Genomic DNA, 17,699 nt, shown 5'->3' with positions numbered 1-17,699 from the left:
GAGGGCTCACTTGGGTTGAATGCATCAGTGGATTCCCCAAAGTGATGATTTTCAGCTTGAAAAACAATTACCTAGTTAGCACAACATCCATTACTGGGAATCAAGGTCACTGTCCCGGGATTCTCTCTGGCTTTCCACGCCTGCCTCCTGGGGTGCACGACTCCGAGGGAAGGCAGGATGCCAGCGGTACCCAGCTGCGCCCCATCGGGTGGCACGGAACCCTTTCCAAAACAACGCAAGGTGAAGCCTTTCTGGCAAATAATACAAAGCAGGAGCCAGTGGCTCCAACACCCATGCGCAAGGCCACCCCTCCCACCTTGCCGATGCCAAAGTTGGTTGACGTGTGTGGTGTGTGAGAATGAGAACTCCCTGTGGACAAACCGAAGAAGGGTAATTTATGGTGGCCTTGGCATTGACTTGGGACATCTGTCCACAGGATACCTTTACTCAAAGACCAGGAAGTGGGTCAGGCAGGCCAATGCTTGAAGAACACACTGGAAAGGGGCGGCACCTGGGTGGCTCAGTTGGTTAAGTGTCCGACTCTCGGTTTTGGCTCTGGTCGTGATCTCATGGTTGTGAGATCAAGCCCCGCGTTGGGCTCTGCACCGACAGCAAGGGGCCTGCTTGGGATTCTTTCTCTCCCTCTCTCTACCCCTCCCCTGCTCTGCTCATGCTCTCTCTCTCAAAACAAATCAACATTAAAAAAAAAGAAAGAATACACCGAAGAGAACAAAACCTGGATCCCCATGAATGAATTAAAAAGGATCTCAGCCTATTTTATGGAGCATGCCCTATAGGCAGTACTTTTCATGGGTCCTCTCATGTAACATTCTTTTTTTTTTTAATTTTTTTTTTCAACGTTTATTTCTTTTTGGGACAGAGAGAGACAGAGCATGAACAGGGGAGGGGCAGAGAGAGAGGGAGACACAGAATCGGAAGCAGGCTCCAGGCTGTCTCATGTAACATTCTTAAAAAACCCTACAATGTACCATCACCGTTCTCACTTTACAAATGAAACTTTGGATTCCAGGTCCTGAGATGTCTCCATTGCAACATCCAGGACGGGGCATGGTGATGCCACATGTCAAATCTCAGCACAGAGTGTTTATAGAATATGGAAAATTCCTTACATCCTTGGATATCCCTCTTCAACAAGAGAACTCTTCTTTTATCTATATGCTAAATGGTAACAGCCCCCAACCAGCACACAAAAACACAAAATTCCACATTTAAAAAATCAACTCAGATCCAGGTTTGAGTTCTTCTCAAAAGGTTTCTAAGATCTAACACTGGTGGGCTCCCTTAGGTTATACCAGAAATCCCAAGGCTTGCTCAGACCATAAAATTGGGGCACAGACCTAGCTCTCTACTTCATGGTACCTGTGTTCTCCTTCCTCATCCATGGAGGCTGCTTTTAGGAATAGAGCTCAGGCATCCCCACTCCAAGAACATGCAAAATCTGCCCCTTTCTGATCTCACGGCCTCAAAGCTCAGAAATAAACAGCCCCTCCCTCTAAGAAGAGAACCAACTTAATTATGAAACACAAAGGCCATTAAATCCTCTTGGAACTCAAAGCCTGCCTGCCCATCGTACTGGGGCAGGGAAGGGGACAAATCCCTCTTCGCTTTTATTCAAGTGTCCCCAGCCGCCCAACAAGCCAGAAACCAACTAATTTCTCAAACACCCTCCCCCCCCTCCACCTTCACATCTATTTTACCCACCGGGCTTCTTTGAACAAAGCACACCACAGCTAAAAATAATATGGTTGAAACAACTGGAAAATGTTTGTATTTTACAGATGAGAAGCTAAGGGTTTCCCCCAGGGTCTCTGAGCTTCTGGAGAAGCCCATCAGAGTTTCAAAAGTTGCCCCACTCTGGGTTCAAAAGCCCAGTGATTGCTACATCTTGATTTCTAAACACCAGTCCCAATGAAGGAACACAGAGCTTCTTTGAAAACTGTCTGGCCTCGGGCTGGAACAGGAAAAGCATGATATGGGTCTATAACATCAAATTGTGTCTCAAGAATAAGGAAGTTCTAGAAAAAAAAGAAGGAAGGAAGGAAGGAAGGAAGGAAGGAAGGAAGGAAGGAAAAAAAAGAAAGGAAGAAAGAAACAAACAAACAAGGGTGGGAGGGAGGGAGGGAAGAAAGGAAGGGAGGGAGGGAGGGAGGGAGGGAAAGAGAGAGAAAGAAAGAAAGAAAGAAAGAAAGAAAGAAAGAAAGAAACAAGGGTGGGAGGGAAGGAAGAAAGGAAGGAAGGGAGGGAATAGAGAAAGAAAGAAAGAAAGAAAGAAAGAAAGAAAGAAAGAAAGAAAAGAAAGAGAAAGAAAGAAAGAAAGAAAGAAAGAAAGAAAGAAAAAGAAAGGAAGGAAGGAAGGAAGGAAAAGAAAGAAAGAAAGAAAGAAAGAAAGAGAAAAAGAAAGAAAGAAAGAAAGAAAGAAAGAAAGAAAGAAAGAGAGAGGGAGGAAGGGGGAAAATGTAAAAAGGACACAGAAACCAACGTGAACCAACTTGAAGGAGTTTCCAGTGGACAAATCTGAGACAATGTGCACCTCAAAATAATGTAGTTTCTCTTCACTAAATTATGTCCCCACAAAATTTACATATTGGAGCCCTAAAAATGAAATGGCATTTGGAGATGGAGACTTGGGAGGTAGTAAGAATTGGATGAGGTCAAGAGGATGGGCCCTGATGATGGTATCAGTGCTCCTATAAGAAAAGACCAACAGAGAGGGGTCATCTGCGACCCCGGAAAGCAGGGCCTCACCAGAAACAGAATCGGATGACCCCTTGATCTGGGATCTCCAGCCTCCGTAACTGTGAGGAGTACATTTCTGTTGTTTGTAAGCCCTACTGTCTACAGTACTTTGTTACAGAAACCCAGGCGGACAAAGACACCAACTGAGGAACATTCTACGGAACAAAAATGCCAAGATGTCAAGAAAAACAAAGATTAACTAATGAACTATTCCAGGCTAAAGGAGACGAGAAAGCAATGAAAATCAAATGCAACACTTAATCCCAACATGGGATCCTGGATTAGAATAAAAATGACCATAAGGGACAGTTAGATATTTGATGAAATTTGAATAAATTCCATAGATTAAATAATAATGTTACATCAGTGCTAAATTGTCTGATTTTGATCATGATACCGTAAGAAATATTCTTGTTTTTAAGAACACACGGTACCTCTTTGTGGGTTAGAGATGCATAATATCTGTATCCTTAATCTCAAATAGTTCAGAAGAAAATTAATAATTTGGATATAGAGAGAGGGAATAATAAAGCGCTTGCTTTATTATTAATAAGCATTATTATTAATAAAGCATTATCTTTATTATTGGTGAATCAATATAGTTCAGAAAAAAATAATTGGATATATATGGAGAGAAGGAATTATAAAGCTAATGCTTTATTATTGGTGAATCTGGGTGGTATATGGGAGGGCCTCATAGTATTCTTGTGACTTTCTGGTGTTTGACGTCATTTCAGATCTAGAAATTTGAAGCTAACATGAAATTCAAAGATAATTGGGGCGCCTGGGTGGCTCAGTTGGTTAAGCGTCCGACTTCGGCTCAGGTCATGATCTCGCGGTCCGTGAGTTCGAGCCCCGCGTCGGGCTCTGTGCTGACAGCTCAGAGCCTGGAGCCTCCTTCAGATTCTGTGTCTCCTCCTCTCACTGCCCCTCCCCTGCTCATGCTCTGTCTCTCAATAATAAATAAACATTTAAAAAATTAAAAAAAAAAAGATAATTATGTGGAGCTCAAAGATAAGTATATTCACTCACACTCACCCCCTATGTGACGGGGGGGTGGGGGTGGGGAGCCAAATTCAGTCTCAAAGTGAAGATTTCCACACCTCAGTGACTCCACATGCCCATCGGGTTCACACAGCTGCAGAAATTCCGCAGCTGGTGGTGGGGAGTTTTCTGAGTCATTCACATGGAGTTGGAGGACGAAGAGCACCGAAGATCAAACCCTTACAGAAGTCCCCAGGGCTCTTTTACTCCAGACGCCCCCGCCCCAAGAATCGGCTTGCGTTCCTATATGCCAAGGCTCCTTCTACCGTAATGGCAGGCACCCAATTCAAGTCGGCTGGCCAAAGAGACAGTTCACTGGCTCGCTTAAGCCTCAGGTTCTAGGAGCTCAGAGGCTGTCGTGGTAGGTCTGTCTCACTCTGTCCTTCCATCCTGATCGCCTCTGCTTTCAAGCAGACGCTCCCTTCACGGGAGCAAGATGGTACCAGCAGCCCCAGGCTTGCCTCCTACAGGCTTCATGGCCTCAGGGCAAAGGGAACCTCTTTTTGCCTCGTAGTTTCAGAGAAAGTACTTGCTTGACTTTTATCGGCATCCTATGTCTCTGCCTGATAGACTCGGGGATGTAACCACTGATCGTCTAGGCTCTGGGTCATGGGGTAACCCCTCAATCTGAGAGGGTGGGTGGTAGAGAAGCTGCCAACCCGGTCAGGCACTCTGTGCGACAGTCGGGGAGGGCTTTTCTCCGCGGTCTTTTCTCTCACAGGGTGCTGGGAACAGAGAAGGCGAGAATGAGTGCTGGGCGGGTGAAAACAACGGATGTCGCCTACACCCTGCCCTCCAACTTGCACGTGCCACAGCCTTCCCGTACCTTCGAATTGCCTCCACCTAACAGGATGCAATGAAATCGGGTCCAGTCAGACACTGCCCTCTCCCCCAGCCCCAAACAGAGCCGACCTACAGGCATATCCAGATCCCAACCCATGACCCCTGGGTGAATTTCATTAACCTCCATCAGATCTCAGGATGATTTCCAGAGGCCCATCTCACAAGCAGCTGAATGATAAATTAACTCCCTCTCTCAACCCATCTCTTGTACAACGGAGGAGACAGAAAAGGAAAAATTACAACACAAATCCCTTTGAGAGAAGAAGGGGAAACAACAGACTGCCCCTTGCCCATAGTGTTTGTCTTAGGAACAATAACAAAGGACTCCCTCCCGGCAATGAACGAGTCCTTGGTGGGTCACTTTTGGCTGCCTGTGGTCTGCTCTCTGAGGAGATCCCCTCATCTGCTGACCTTTGCTGCTGGGTCACGAAGGATGCTCCTTTGAAAGCTGTAGGTCTTTGGCAACCCAATCTCTGATCGTGTAGGCTCAAGGCCTCACGGTTGCCTCCAGGGTGGAGTAACCGAGGCTTTCAGTATTCCGGTACTGGGATTTCTCTAGAAGCCCAGTGACCTGACGCGTTCATATCCTGGCCTGCTCATTTCAGAGCAAATCCCCAGGCCAGTTAGAAGCCTGCTTGAGGTGGTCCTTACATCCAGGCCATGGCTTGGGAAATTCTGCAGATCAGAAACAGCCTTCCCTCTGTTCTCGTAGCTGACTCTCGGTCAACCTGGATCATTAACCACAGGCAGAGAAACTCGCTCAGGGAAGCCAGATTTTATTCTCCACCATGTCTTGGGCGGGCCAGCTTCCAGAAAAGCTCAATTCTTTCTTGTAAGAGCTTACTAAAGTCTGCAAGAAGCTTACGCCAAAATCCATTTTCCCACCGTCTCTTAAAGCCAGTACCAGTGGGCACACAGTCTCTGTCCCTGGAAAAGCAAGACACTCTCAGCCGGCTAGTTTGCTCCAAATAACATTCCGCTGCAGACTTTAAAATTCTCATTGCTCAACGCCATTTACCGTTCAGCTGATTCCTCATTTTGGGTTCTGTTACTAACAACACCTCACTTCTGCTATGCATTTCTTCTTTTTTCTTTTTAAGCAAGAGACTTTAAAAAAATTTTTTGTTGATTTATTTATTTTTGAGAGAGATAGAGACAGCGTGAGTCGGGGAGGGGCAGAGAGAGAGAGGGAGAGAGAGAATCCCAGGAGGGCTCTGTGAAGCCAGTGCAGAGCCCCAATACGGCGCCTGAACCCATGAAACCTTGAGATCGTGACCTGAGCCGAAACCAAGAGTTGGATGCTTAACTGTCAGAGCCCCCGGGGCGCCCGTCCCTCTGCTACGAATTTCAATACTGAGCCAGATCTTTTGGTTTCAGGACACAAAACTCTTATTTATTTTCTCCAGCAACTGCAAAGCCCAGAAGTAGATGCGCCTTCAAGCACCAGAGGATCCAGGTGTTCAGTTGACGACACCGGGGACCCTCCCTCTTGATCTCTCAGCTCTGCTTCCCAATGGGTCATTTTGGTAGGACGATGACTAGTGACAGCTCCAGGGCTGACTCTCATTGGACCAACCTGGGATTACTTGCTCTTCCCTCAATCAAATTCCCGTGGTAGCCCGGGGGGTGCGGGGGTCAGCGTCAGTCCTGGCCGAGCCACACGGATGGAGAGCTGAGGATGGGGAAAATTAGGGTGCCATTGCCAGAACAGAGAGAATGGGTGCTGAACAGATGCCAACAATACACATCCGCTAGAAGTCTCTGGGCTTAAATGGCAGCTGTCCCTGGAGGGCACAAAGAAAAAGGGAAGGCACAATTCTGGATCGCCTACTATGTGGCTTTCATCCATTTCTTTTCTCCACATAAACTTTTGAGCGCCTGCGATTACCAAGAATAATAACAGCGAATTCTTACGTAGCACGTGTTGTTTACTGAGCTTCAGGCTTCCGTTTGCACGGCTGACAACTCTACAAGGTAAAGTCCCATAACGACCGTCCCGGTTTTACAAGGAACTGAAGCACAGTTCAGTTAAATTGTAGGGCTGGGCATCTATGTTAATTTCCTAGCGCTGCTGTAACAAAGAACCCCAAACCGGAGGGGCTTGAAACAACAGAAATACATTGTTACGGTTCTGGAGGCTAGAAGCCTGAAATCAAGGTGTCAGCAGAACTGTATTCCTTCTGAGACCCTAGGCAAACCTCCTTCCTCGTCTCTTCCCAGCTGCTGCTGGTGGACAGAGGCACTTGGGTTTCCTGGGCTTCCAGGTGCACCACTCTGGTCTCTGCCCCATCATCGCATCATCGTGTGACCATAGTCTCTTCTCTTCTCCTTCTTCTTCTTCTTTTTTTTTTTTTTTTTACTGTTTATTTTTGAGAGGGGGGCGGGGCAGAGAGAGAGAGGCACAGAGGATCCAAAGTGGGCTCCGTGCTGACAGCAGACAGCCTGATGCCGGGCTCGCTCACGAACCCCGAGACCATGACCTGAGCCGAAGTCGGATGCTTAGCCATCTGAGCCACCCGGACACCCCTCTCTTCTCTTCTTATAAGGACAGTCACGCTGGATCAAGTCCCACCCTAATGACTTTATTTAGCCTTTCAAGTAAGGGCATTTGGGGTCCTTTCACAGGTACTGGGGGATTAGGACTTCACCGTATCTTTGCGGGGGGACACAATTCAACTCACGGCATCCAAGCCAGGCCAGGTCCCAGAGGTCTCTGTTCCCTCTGGTCTCAGGTCTGGGAGACAGCTACTGGGGTCCCAGCGGTGAGGAAGCCAGGAAGCCAAGAAGCCCTGTACCTTTCAGGGGCTTTCACAGTGTGGGGAGACACAAGGTAGGCAGAGAACGCTCTGATACGAGTGGGCACAGAAACTGGACCCTACCCAGCACCTGGCAGGTTCCTGGAGAAGGGGGATGTCTGCATGGAGCCATGAGGGCTGAGCACAACGTAGGCAGGAGGGGGCAGGGATGGGAGGGAGACATATTCCAGGCAGAAGGGAACAGGGCAAAGGCTGGGGGAGAGAGGGAACAGAGCTTTTTGGATTTGACAAAACAGTTCAGCAGGACCCAAAGCACAGAAGTCAGAGGGAAATGCGAAAGAGGAATCGGAACAGGCTGGCGGGAGCAGACGGGGAGGGTGGGAAAGCCATGTTGAGGAGCTCACATGCTGTCCCGGATGTCACAGAAGCCATGTGAGGGTATGTGTTGGGGCCCCGATAAAGGTGTTGATTTCCACTGAATTCTCACTGTCCCGTGGGGTCGATGATATTAGCTCAGTGTGACACAACAGAGAAATGGGGGCTCCCAGGGATCAAAGCTGTCTAGGTAGAAGCAGAGGCCACACGTGGCTGGGTTCCGACCCTGGGAGTCCCCTAGGGACACATCTTAATCCTGGGGGTTGGGATATGAGGTGGTGGCAGTGAACAGATCACCAGGTCAGATGCTGAGTTCAAGCCCTGCCCTTCCGCTCATTCGCCCAGGACTCTGGGGAAGTTCGCCTTCGGTCCCCCGAATGGCGACCCCAACACACAGACACCTTGTCCTGGCAGGCTGCTGCCTCGAGTGGCCCAGAAGTGGGCACAAAGGAGCTTGGGAAATTGAGGAGCAGGAAAATGGGAGCGGCCCGGAGACAGCATGATTAATACCATCATCACCATGGTCATTGTTAGGTACTGGGAGAGGGTGGGAAACGGCTGCCAGGGGAAGGCAGAGCTGGAGGGAGAGGCGTCCTCCCCCCGCGTCACAGCCCTGCCGCCCTCCCCAGCAGACCCACCCGCCCCCCACCATTTCCTCCCAATGCAATCAGCGCTTTAATTAAAATCAGTTCATCAGACTCTGGAGGCGCAGCCAACAAAGGAAGCAGAAACAGCAATTACCTTCTGGAGGCGGTGCCGGGAGCTGTGGAAGTTTCCTACGAAGAGAAGCGAGTGGGGACGGCCTGGCATGATTGAGCTGGGGGTTTGGGGACAGGGAGACACTTTCCTCTCTGTGTGTGAGAGACAAAAGCGGCCATGCACGGATCTCTAAGCATTCCACACCCCAGCTCCCTCTTGAGGACCCTGACGTTGGGGGAGTGGGGGGCCTGGGATGCCGGGGGGAGGGGGGGCTGTCTTCCCCAGACTGAAACAAGCAGATTTGAAACGCTTCTGTTCCGTGTACTTGGGGAGCTGGGGACACATTTTGGTGAAAACTGCCCTCTGGCTGGAGCACTCTGTCCTTCTCTCTCATCCAGCCCATCCTTGAAGGCCACAGAGCCGGCCCAGACCCCTCCACCCTCCTGCCTCCCACCCCCACACCACAGACCAGCCAGTGCTCTGCAACAGAAGCAGAATGCGAGGCACACACGCAGCTTGGAATTTTCTAGCAGCCACGTTAAAAAAAAAAAGGCAAAACAAAACCAAACAAAACCAAGCCAGGTGAAATCTATTTTAATCATACATTTCATTTGACCCCTTATATCCAAAATAGTGTCATTTCAACATGTGATCAATATTGAAATCATTACTTTTTTTTTTTACAGCATTTTAAGTTTATTGATTTATTTTGAGAGAGAGAGAGAGAGAGAGAGTGCAAACACATAAGCAGGGGAGGGGCAAAGAGAGACGAGAGACAGAGTCCCAAGCAGGCTCCGTGCCTTCAAACAAGGGCCCGATTCGAGGCTCGAACCCAGGTACCATGACATCATGACCTGAGCCAAAACCAAGAGTCAGATGAAAATCATTACATTTTTATACTAACTCTCCAAAGTCTTGTGTGTAGTTTTACGCTTACATCTGAATTTGGGCTTGCCAGATCTCTTTTTCTTTTCTCTTGTCTTCTCTTTTTCTTTCTTTCTTTCTTTCTTTCTTTCTTTCTTTCTTTTTTTTGAGTATAGTTGACACACAGTGTTACATTAGTTTCAAATATACAATATGGTGATTCAACATCTCTACATGTTGTGCTATTTTTGCCACAAGGGTAGCTACCATCTGTCACCACACAACATTGTTACAGTATCACTGACTATATCCCCTATGCTGTGCCTTTTATTCCTGTGACTTAATCATTCCCTACCTGCACTCCACCATCACCCATGTTGCTCATCCCCGCCCCCCACCTTCTCTAGCCACCACCAGTTTGTTCTCTGTATTTATAGGTCTGGTTCTGCTCTGTATTTATACGCTCGTTTTGATTTTTAGATTCCACATATAAGTAGAATCACATGGTATCTGTCTTTCCCTGTCTCACTAATTTCACTTAACAGATACTCTCTAAGTCCATCCGGATTATTGCGAAGGGCGAGATCTCATTCTTTTCAGGACTGAGTAATATTCCATTGTGTATATCTACCACATCTTCTTTATCCATTCATCTATCCGTGGACCCTTGGGTTGCTTCCCTATCTTGGCTATTATAAACAAGGCTGCGAGGGGCGCCTGGGTGGCGCAGTCGGTTAAGCGTCCGACTTCAACCAGGTCACGATCTCGCGGTCCGTGAGTTCGAGCCCCGCGTCAGGCTCTGGGCTGATGGCTCGGAGCCTGGAGCCTGTTTCCGATTCTGTGTCTCCCTCTCTCTCTGCCCCTCCCCCGTTCATGCTCTGTCTCTCTCTGTCCCAAAAATAAATAATAAAAAAAAAAAAGTTGAAAAAAAAATAAACAAGGCTGCGGTAAACATAAGGGGGCATGTATCTTTTCAAACCAGTGTTTTCATTTTCTTTGGGTAAATACCCAGTAATGGAATTACTGGATCGTAAGGTAGTTTTATTTTTAATTTTTTGAGGAACCTCTGTAGTATTCTCCACAGTGGCTGGGTTCGCATTGCCACCCACAGTGCCCAAGGGTTCCCTTCTTCCCCATCCTTGCCAATGCATATTATTTCTTGTCTTCGTGTCCAGCCGTTCTGACAGGTGTAGAGTGATGTTTCATTGTGGGTTCGACCTGCATTTCCCTGATGACGAGTGATGTTGAGCATGGCTTCGTGTGTCCGTTGGCCATGTGTGTATTTCCTTCGGAAAGATGTCTATTCAGGTCCTCTGCCCTTTTTTAATCAGGTTAGTTAGAGTTGAGTTGCAGAAGTTCTTTATATATTTTAGATATTATCCTCTTATCAGGCATACCACTTACCAATATCTTCTCCCATTCCGTTGGTTGCCTTTATTTTGTTGATGGCTTCCTTCACCATACAGAAGCTTTTTGTTTTGGTGTAGTCCCAAGAGTTTATCTTTGCTTTTGTTTCCCTTGCCTTAGGACACCTATTTAGGAAAATGTTGCTGTGACTGAGGTCAGAGAAATGACTATGTTCTCTTCTAGTTTTGTGGTTTCAGGTCTCAAATTTAGGTCTTTAGTCTATTTTGACTTTAGTTTTGTGTACGGTGTGAGAAAGTGGTGTAGTTCCATTCTTTTGCATACAGCTGTCCGGTTTTCCCAATACCACTTATTGAAGAGACTGCAAGGAGATGTGGGCTTGGCAATGACCCAGGAATCCTGCTCCAAGTTCCCTGCTCCTTCCCATGCCGTGGAAGCCCTCCACTAAAGAGGAGTCAGTGAGTCCAACAACTGAGTGTCCAGCGTCTGGCATTCTCTCATTTTAAATATCAGCCCCGAGGGGTGTGCACCAGCAAAGGAAAGCAGGTAAGTCCACTGAGCGGGGTGGGGGGGGGCAGGGGAGGGAGACATTCCACGTCTTACACCCCCCTACTTAATTTCGTCCATTCATTTATTCAACCATAAATGCTTATTAGCTCATTAGTTTGTTCATTTCCGAAATGTTCCCAGAGCACTTCATCGAAGCCAGGTGTTTGCTAGGTGCTGATGCATTTCATGAATAAATAAGAAACCATCCTGTCTTTTGCTCTGTAATCCTCTGGTGAACTTATTCCAGCAGAACATGGGTTTGAACAGGAATAAACAAGCAAATGAGCAATCCTTGTAAAAAACTAGCACCTTCCCTTCCCCCGGCGGACTTTAACCTTCCTTCTCTCCGTCCACTGGCAGTACGCCTACTACGTGCCAGATTTAACCTTCCTCCACTCAGTACACCTACTATGTGCCAGATGCAGTGCTAGGTCCCCTAGCCACCATCTCATCCAGTCTTCCGTCTTCAGGAATGAAAAGACTCTGGGTCAGAAAAGGTCAAGTAGCTTGCCTCATGGCTTCCAGCTAGCAAGTGGCGGAGCTAAGATTCAAACCCAACTCTTCAGGCTCCCCCAGTAGGGGGCTTTGGATGCTACCGCAGCTCCTTGTCATTGCTGCCTCTGCTCCTTCCGGCACACAGTCCCCAGCACACGGCCGGTGCTCGGGAAACATACTGAATGGACGAACGGAATACTTGTTGAACAAAAGAAAGAACGAACGAATCCCTCGTCACTTTGTGATGACTTGCCTTCGCGCTGGTCGGACTGACGTTTAGGGTCCTCACGGGCAGGAACCGTAGCGTGGAAGGCACGTGGACTCTGTGTTGGCTGATCTGGGTTCAAATCCTGGCTCGGCCCATATCTGCTGAGTGACCTGAGCGAGTTTCTTAACCCCTCTGAGGCTATTCTTTTTTTGAGGTTCGGAAGCAAAGTATTCGAGATTCTACGCCGAGCGTCGTATAGGTGCTCAGAAAATACGGTTACGGGATGCAGCTGAATCGCACTTTTTTCGCACCGTCTGAGGGAGGCCCGGGGAAGAGAAAGCTTAGTTCCGATCAGAAGGTGAGCCGGCGTCATCGGCGAAGCACGTACAATGCTGACTGCAAGCCTCTCTTTCAGAGAACGAGATTCACGAGGAATCCGCCTGGCGACCCAGGTGCTGGCGGGCTAGGGATCACCTAGTGAATGGCCAGAAGAAGCGTGTCGTGCAACAAAGGCTGGCAGGGAAGGGACGGTGGAGGCAGGCCTCGAAGGGGAGCAGGATTTCCTGTGCGTTTTGCTGCCTCCACCGCTGCCCTCAATTTTCTCGGCCTGCTCGAAGCAGGGTGGGTCCTAAGCCATCTCTGCCCCTGTGACGTGCCTTGAAAAATGTATCAAGTCGCTCGTGAGAAGCTCATGAATTCTTAAACCCTTTTAAGGGCCTCCCAGGAAGGGAGGGAATCCCCTCCAGGGTCACTGTGGCCCCTGCCCTCTCTCTCTAGGTCCCGGATGAGGCGAGACGAAATGTCAGGGTCAGGCGCCCCTCTGTGGTGGCCTTCAGGCCGACAGCCTTTTAGGGAATAGGATGTTTCCCCTCACAGGTTCCCCAGTTCTCCGTGCACCTGGATTCCATTCCAGTACTTGGCATAAGGGTGGTCTGGAGACCGTCCCTGGGACCCAAATCCTCTAAATGTGCCACGTATAGATGCGTCCCCTTCCTCTGTCCCCAGGCCAAGCTGCCAGGACCTAGAGCCTGCTGGTGCCTTGAAACCTCGATGCTCAGGGCCCTGGCACATTGCCTCTCCCAACAAGTAAATACATTTAAAAAGTGGAGAAATGCTATGGAAAAAAAAAAAATGGTGTTTTTTAATTTTAAGGACAGATTGCTTAAGCCAGGGAAGGCCCCCTGGAAAGGGTGGCTTTTGAATTGAAACCTGAAGCATCAAAGGAAAGATCTGGAGAAAGACAGGTGCAGCCAGAAGGGATAGCAGAGGCTGTGTCCCTGCAGGAATCACACTTGGGGTGTTCCTGGGACAGAAGGAAGCCCAGTGTGGACAGAGCACAGAGAATGAGAGGGTTAGTGGGGTGTAAGGGAGACAGAAGACCGGATCTACTGGTCCTTACGAGGGCTCTGGGGAGAAGAGCAAAGACACCCCTCTTTCTAGATAGACATAGCCCCTTATCACACACAAGATTCCACCAGAGGAACATGGCTGAATTTTAACTCCTGCTTGCCTATCTGCCGTGCCCCCTTGTGCAGTGCACAACACACAGAACTGTATAGGGAGGACCTGGGGAGTGACGTTATCTGCCTGTGAGCAGCCGGATAGAAGGGGGAAATCATAGCTGAGTCCTGGCCAGGTTAAATTTGAGATGCCATTGGCCATCCAGGGGAAGGTGCCGAGTAGACAGATGGACATGCCCATCGGGAGCTCAGGGCTGAGGTCTGGGTGTCCTCACTGGATCATCACACGCCTGGACGAGGTCGCCCAGGGCAAAACCACAGAGAGGCATTTCTAATGTGCAGATCTGCCTGTGAGGGGCTTACTAGTCAGTGGGAGAGGCCAACAAGGTGCTTAGGAATCAAACTTTAAGGAGAGGTGCCTAGGTGGCTCAGTTGGTTAAGCATCTGACTCTTGGTTTTGACTCAGGTCATGATCTCATGGTTCGTGGGTTCAAGTCCCGCAGCGGCCTCTGCAGCCGGCAGCTCGCAGCCTGCTTGGAATTCTATCTCTCTGCCCCTCCCCTGCTCGCTCGGTCTCTGTCTCTCTCAAAATAAATAAATAAACTTAAAAAAATTTAAGGAGACACTCCCAGGGTCACATAAGTGAAGAGTGGCACATGAGAGTCTGTGCCACGTTAAAATTCGTGTCTTCTTGGGACGGCTGGGTAGTTCAGTTGGTTGACTACCTCGATTCAGGTCACGATCTCACCGCTCATGAGTTCAAGCCCTGCATCAGGCTCTGTGCTGACAGCCCAGAGTCCGGAGCCTGCTTCGGATGCTGTGTCTCCCTCTCTTTCTGCCCCTCCCCCTCTCATGCTCTGTCTCTCTCTTTCGAAAATAAACATTAAAAAAATTAAAAAAGAAATTTGTGTCTCCTTAAATCTAGTCCTGGTCCTAGAACTAAGAACTAAGAACTAAGAACTTTTCCATCAGAACTAAGAACTTTTCTTCAAAACACCACCATTCAGAAAACAAAAAACACCACAGATGGAGAAAAAATACATCTAAGATAGATAGCTGACGGAGGACTTGTATCCAGAACACATATGGAACTCTTACAACTCAATAATAAAGGATAATTGATCCAATGTTTTTCAATGGGCAAAAGACTGGCACAGACCCTTCATCAAAGAAAACAAATGAACGTCCAAGAGCGAGCAAGTGAAAGTGATGTTTGAGTTCATCAGTCATCAGGAAAATGCAAATTCAAACCGCAAGGCCCGCTAGAATGGCTTCAATTAACAATATCAAAAGGGGCACCCGGGTGACTCAGTCCGTTAAGCACCCGCCTCTTGACCTTGGCTCGGGTCATGATCTTGCCGTTGGTGGGTTGGAGCTGGGTTCGAGCCTCGCATCGGGCTCTGTGCTGACAATGGGGAGCCTGCCTAGGATTCTCCCTCTCCCCCTCTCACTGTCCCTCCTTCTCTCTCTAAAAATAAATAAAAACTTAAAACCAAAGACAGTATCAAGTGTTGGTGGGAACAGGAAGGAACTAGAATTCCCATACACTGTGGGTGGGAATGTGAAACATACGAGCACGTTGTAAAATGGCTTGGCAGTCTATCATAAACACACAACTAAGTCATTCCAATTTGAGACTGGAAACAAGATGTCTATACAAAGACTTATATGCCAGTGTTCACAGGCGTTTGAGTCATGATCGCCAAAAACCTGGAAACAACTCAAGTGTCCACGAGCAAGAGAAAAGACTGAAACACGTGTGGTCCATCCATTTGCAGGAACCGTATTCAGGCACCAAAATCTAACTACCTACACATGCCACAATATGGAAGATTCTCGACAACATCATCCTGAATCGAAGAAGCCAGACGAAGAAAAGAATGCAACCCGTACGATTCCAGAAATCTAGAAAAGACAGATCTAACCCATAGTGACAGAAAGGTGGGTGGCTTCAAAGGAGCAAGAGGAAACTTTTGGGTAGGGGTGAGTGGAAGGTTCCATATCTTGATTATAGTTCTGGTTACAAGGGTGTATATATGTATCAAGACTCATCGACCTGTATGTGTAAAATAGGGGCATTTATGCAAATTATACATCAGTAGAGGGATTTAAATACCTCCATTCAAGCTTTTGTTGACAACCTTCTAAGTCCTCTGGTCCCCCTTGTCACTCTGAGTGTGGTAACATCAGTATGTTTTCTCTCTTCGAGGACACTGTGGTTTAACAGGTCAGTTCATGGCCAGGACCTAATAATGGACTCAGCAACTGCGAGAACGGATGGGAACTCAGTGAGGAGACACTTATCTAAGGACCCACAACCCGAGACAGGTATTGACCACAGGGTGCTGCTCGGGGTGGGAGGTTTGGGTTTAAGAACATAAAACCAAAACACGCCACGAGACGGTGGTCCATCCAACATCCGCTCACCTCCTGTCCCGTTTTTCTTCAGAGCCGAGTCCCGGGAGAGGTCAGGGCGCCCGCCACCTCTCCCCGAGCAAGGCCAGGCTCGCCAGGCGGGTAACTGCCCAAACCCTTGGTCTGCAGAGAACCTTCCAGGTGAGACGCCGCCCCCGGGAGCACCGTCTTCACGGAGCCGCGAGGATGCAGGGGCGCGAGGTGCACCCCTTGCAGGTGTCTCCAACCTTCATCACCGCCCCCCCTTCAGCGAGGGGTTAATGACCATGGCTGTCCGCTCTCACGACTTTTATGGAACCCAGAAGGTCTGCTCAGGAAAGGGAGGCGAGGCAGGGCAAGAAAGAACAGCCCCGGCCAGGATGGAAACCTCCTTTTGCGGAGGCACACCCGACGCGGGGCGCAGAGCTGGCACAGAAAGCTGGGTCACGCTGACCCTGACCCTCAAGCCCCCGAGCAACACACGCCAGCCCCAAGGGGCGCCTACAGAGTCTTACTCGAGGTCCCGCTCCCGCCAGCCGGGCGACCTCCGGCCTCAGCTTCCGCCTGCGGCCCCCACGCGGGAGGGGATCTTGGGCGCGCGGGGGTTCCGCCTGGCCCCGCCCTTGGGGTGGGGCTGGGAGCGGTCACGTGGAGGGGCTCCCGGGCCCCCGAGCCCCGCCCCGCCCCGCCCCCCGCCTCGGCCGGGTCTCGGTCCGGAGCGCGGAGCGCGGAGGCTGCCGAGGCCGCGACGCCGGGGCTGCTGAGGTGGGCGGCGCGGCGGGGTGCGGGGTCCCTGCTCGCGGCTCGGCCCGCTCGCGGTCGGCTGTGCAGGAGGCTGGACCCGCAGCGGCGGCGGCGGCAGCGAGGACTCCAGCGCGGGCGGCGGCAGCGACACCAGCGACACCATGGATCTGTCCTTTATGGCCGCGCAGGTAACGGGGCGCCTTCCCCGCGCGCCCCGGGCTGCGAAGTTTGGGGAGGTTCGGGGCCAGGGGCTGGACGCGCCGGGAGGATTCCAGCCGGGCGGTGGCGCCCGCCGGGGATCTACGTCCCGATCCTTTGTCCCGAGCCGGGCGTCCCCACCTGGCTTTTCTCGTCGGAGGCGGCGAGCGCGGCGCCCGGGGGTGGGGCTGGCCGTGCGCCCGGAGCGCGCCCGGCCGACCTCGTTCCGGACTGCGAGGGGCCAGGGCGGTGCGAGTCGACCCCTCCCTGCCCATCCCCTCTCTGCCGTCGCCGCTCCAGCCCCCAGGACGCACCCAAGGCGGTGCAGCCCGGATCCGCGCGGACCTGGGTGGGTGGGCAACCTCGCTGTTCTCCATTCCACATCTTCCCGAGGCGCAGATTTATCTGCAACTTGCCTGTGACTTGGGGCGCCCCCCCTCAACTCACTTTCTCCCCTTTGAGTGGAGACCACAGCCTCTGTAGCCCGAGGAAGGCGGCGAGACCCCCTCGGTGACCAGCCAAGCGCGAGAGCGCAACGATCATTTTATCCTTTTTTTTTTTTTTGCTTTGTGCTGAGTCTGTAGAGTCATCAGTCCCCGACGCGACCATAACTCTTCCCTGGACACAAAACAGGTTGCCAATGGCAGGAAAAAACAGATGACCTGTCATCACTCGATCACTTGATCCTTGCTGAAGGAGAGTCCCCTTGAGTTCTGAGCGTTGGGTGATCCGTTTCTGTGCTCAGCTCTCTTGAGCTAGAACAAAGGCAGACAGACCCCAGCTTTGTGGAGCGGCTTGTGGCCTTTCCCAGGACCCGGTGCCGAGGACAGTCTGGCTCCAGGGAAGGCCACATTTGGTCCCGGAGAGTAAATCCCAGTGTACCACATTGCACCTTCCGTGAGTTGGTTATGTTGGGAGCCCAGAGGTGGGAAGGCCACTGACGTGCTG

General features: G+C 50.2%; 1 protein-coding gene across 1 annotated transcript; it reads right to left on the bottom strand.

Moving 5' to 3' along the window:
- Nucleotides 1-16,362: 16,362 nt before the first annotated feature.
- LOC124512428 (translation initiation factor IF-2-like) lies at nucleotides 16,363-17,135 on the bottom strand. The gene is made up of 2 exons (XM_047079909.1): nucleotides 17,066-17,135; nucleotides 16,363-16,982 (listed from the first exon to the last, which is right to left on the bottom strand). The coding sequence occupies exons 1-2, from the start codon at nucleotides 17,133-17,135 to the stop codon at nucleotides 16,363-16,365; spliced, it is 690 nt and encodes a 229-aa protein (XP_046935865.1).
- Between the last annotated feature and the right edge of the window lie 564 nt (nucleotides 17,136-17,699).

Source organism: Lynx rufus, unplaced genomic scaffold (genome assembly GCF_022079265.1).
Source record: "Lynx rufus isolate CCGP_SWC_20201006 ecotype Redwood Valley unplaced genomic scaffold, mLynRuf1.p SCAF_17, whole genome shotgun sequence".
Taxonomy (NCBI): Eukaryota; Metazoa; Chordata; class Mammalia; order Carnivora; family Felidae; genus Lynx; species Lynx rufus.
The sequence above is the reverse complement of the archived record's forward strand: the minus strand, read 5'-3'. Positions and strand labels throughout refer to the sequence as shown.

Excerpts from the sequence above, each read along its gene's own strand:
- LOC124512428 (XM_047079909.1), bottom strand. The coding sequence starts at position 17,135 with ATGTGGAATGGAGAACAGCGAGGTTGCCCACCCACCCAGGTCCGCGCG. Across the intron at positions 16,983-17,065 it reads TCCGGGCTGCACCGCCTTGG|TCCGGAACGAGGTCGGCCGG; the intron begins GTGCGTCCTGGG and ends GGCCCCTCGCAG.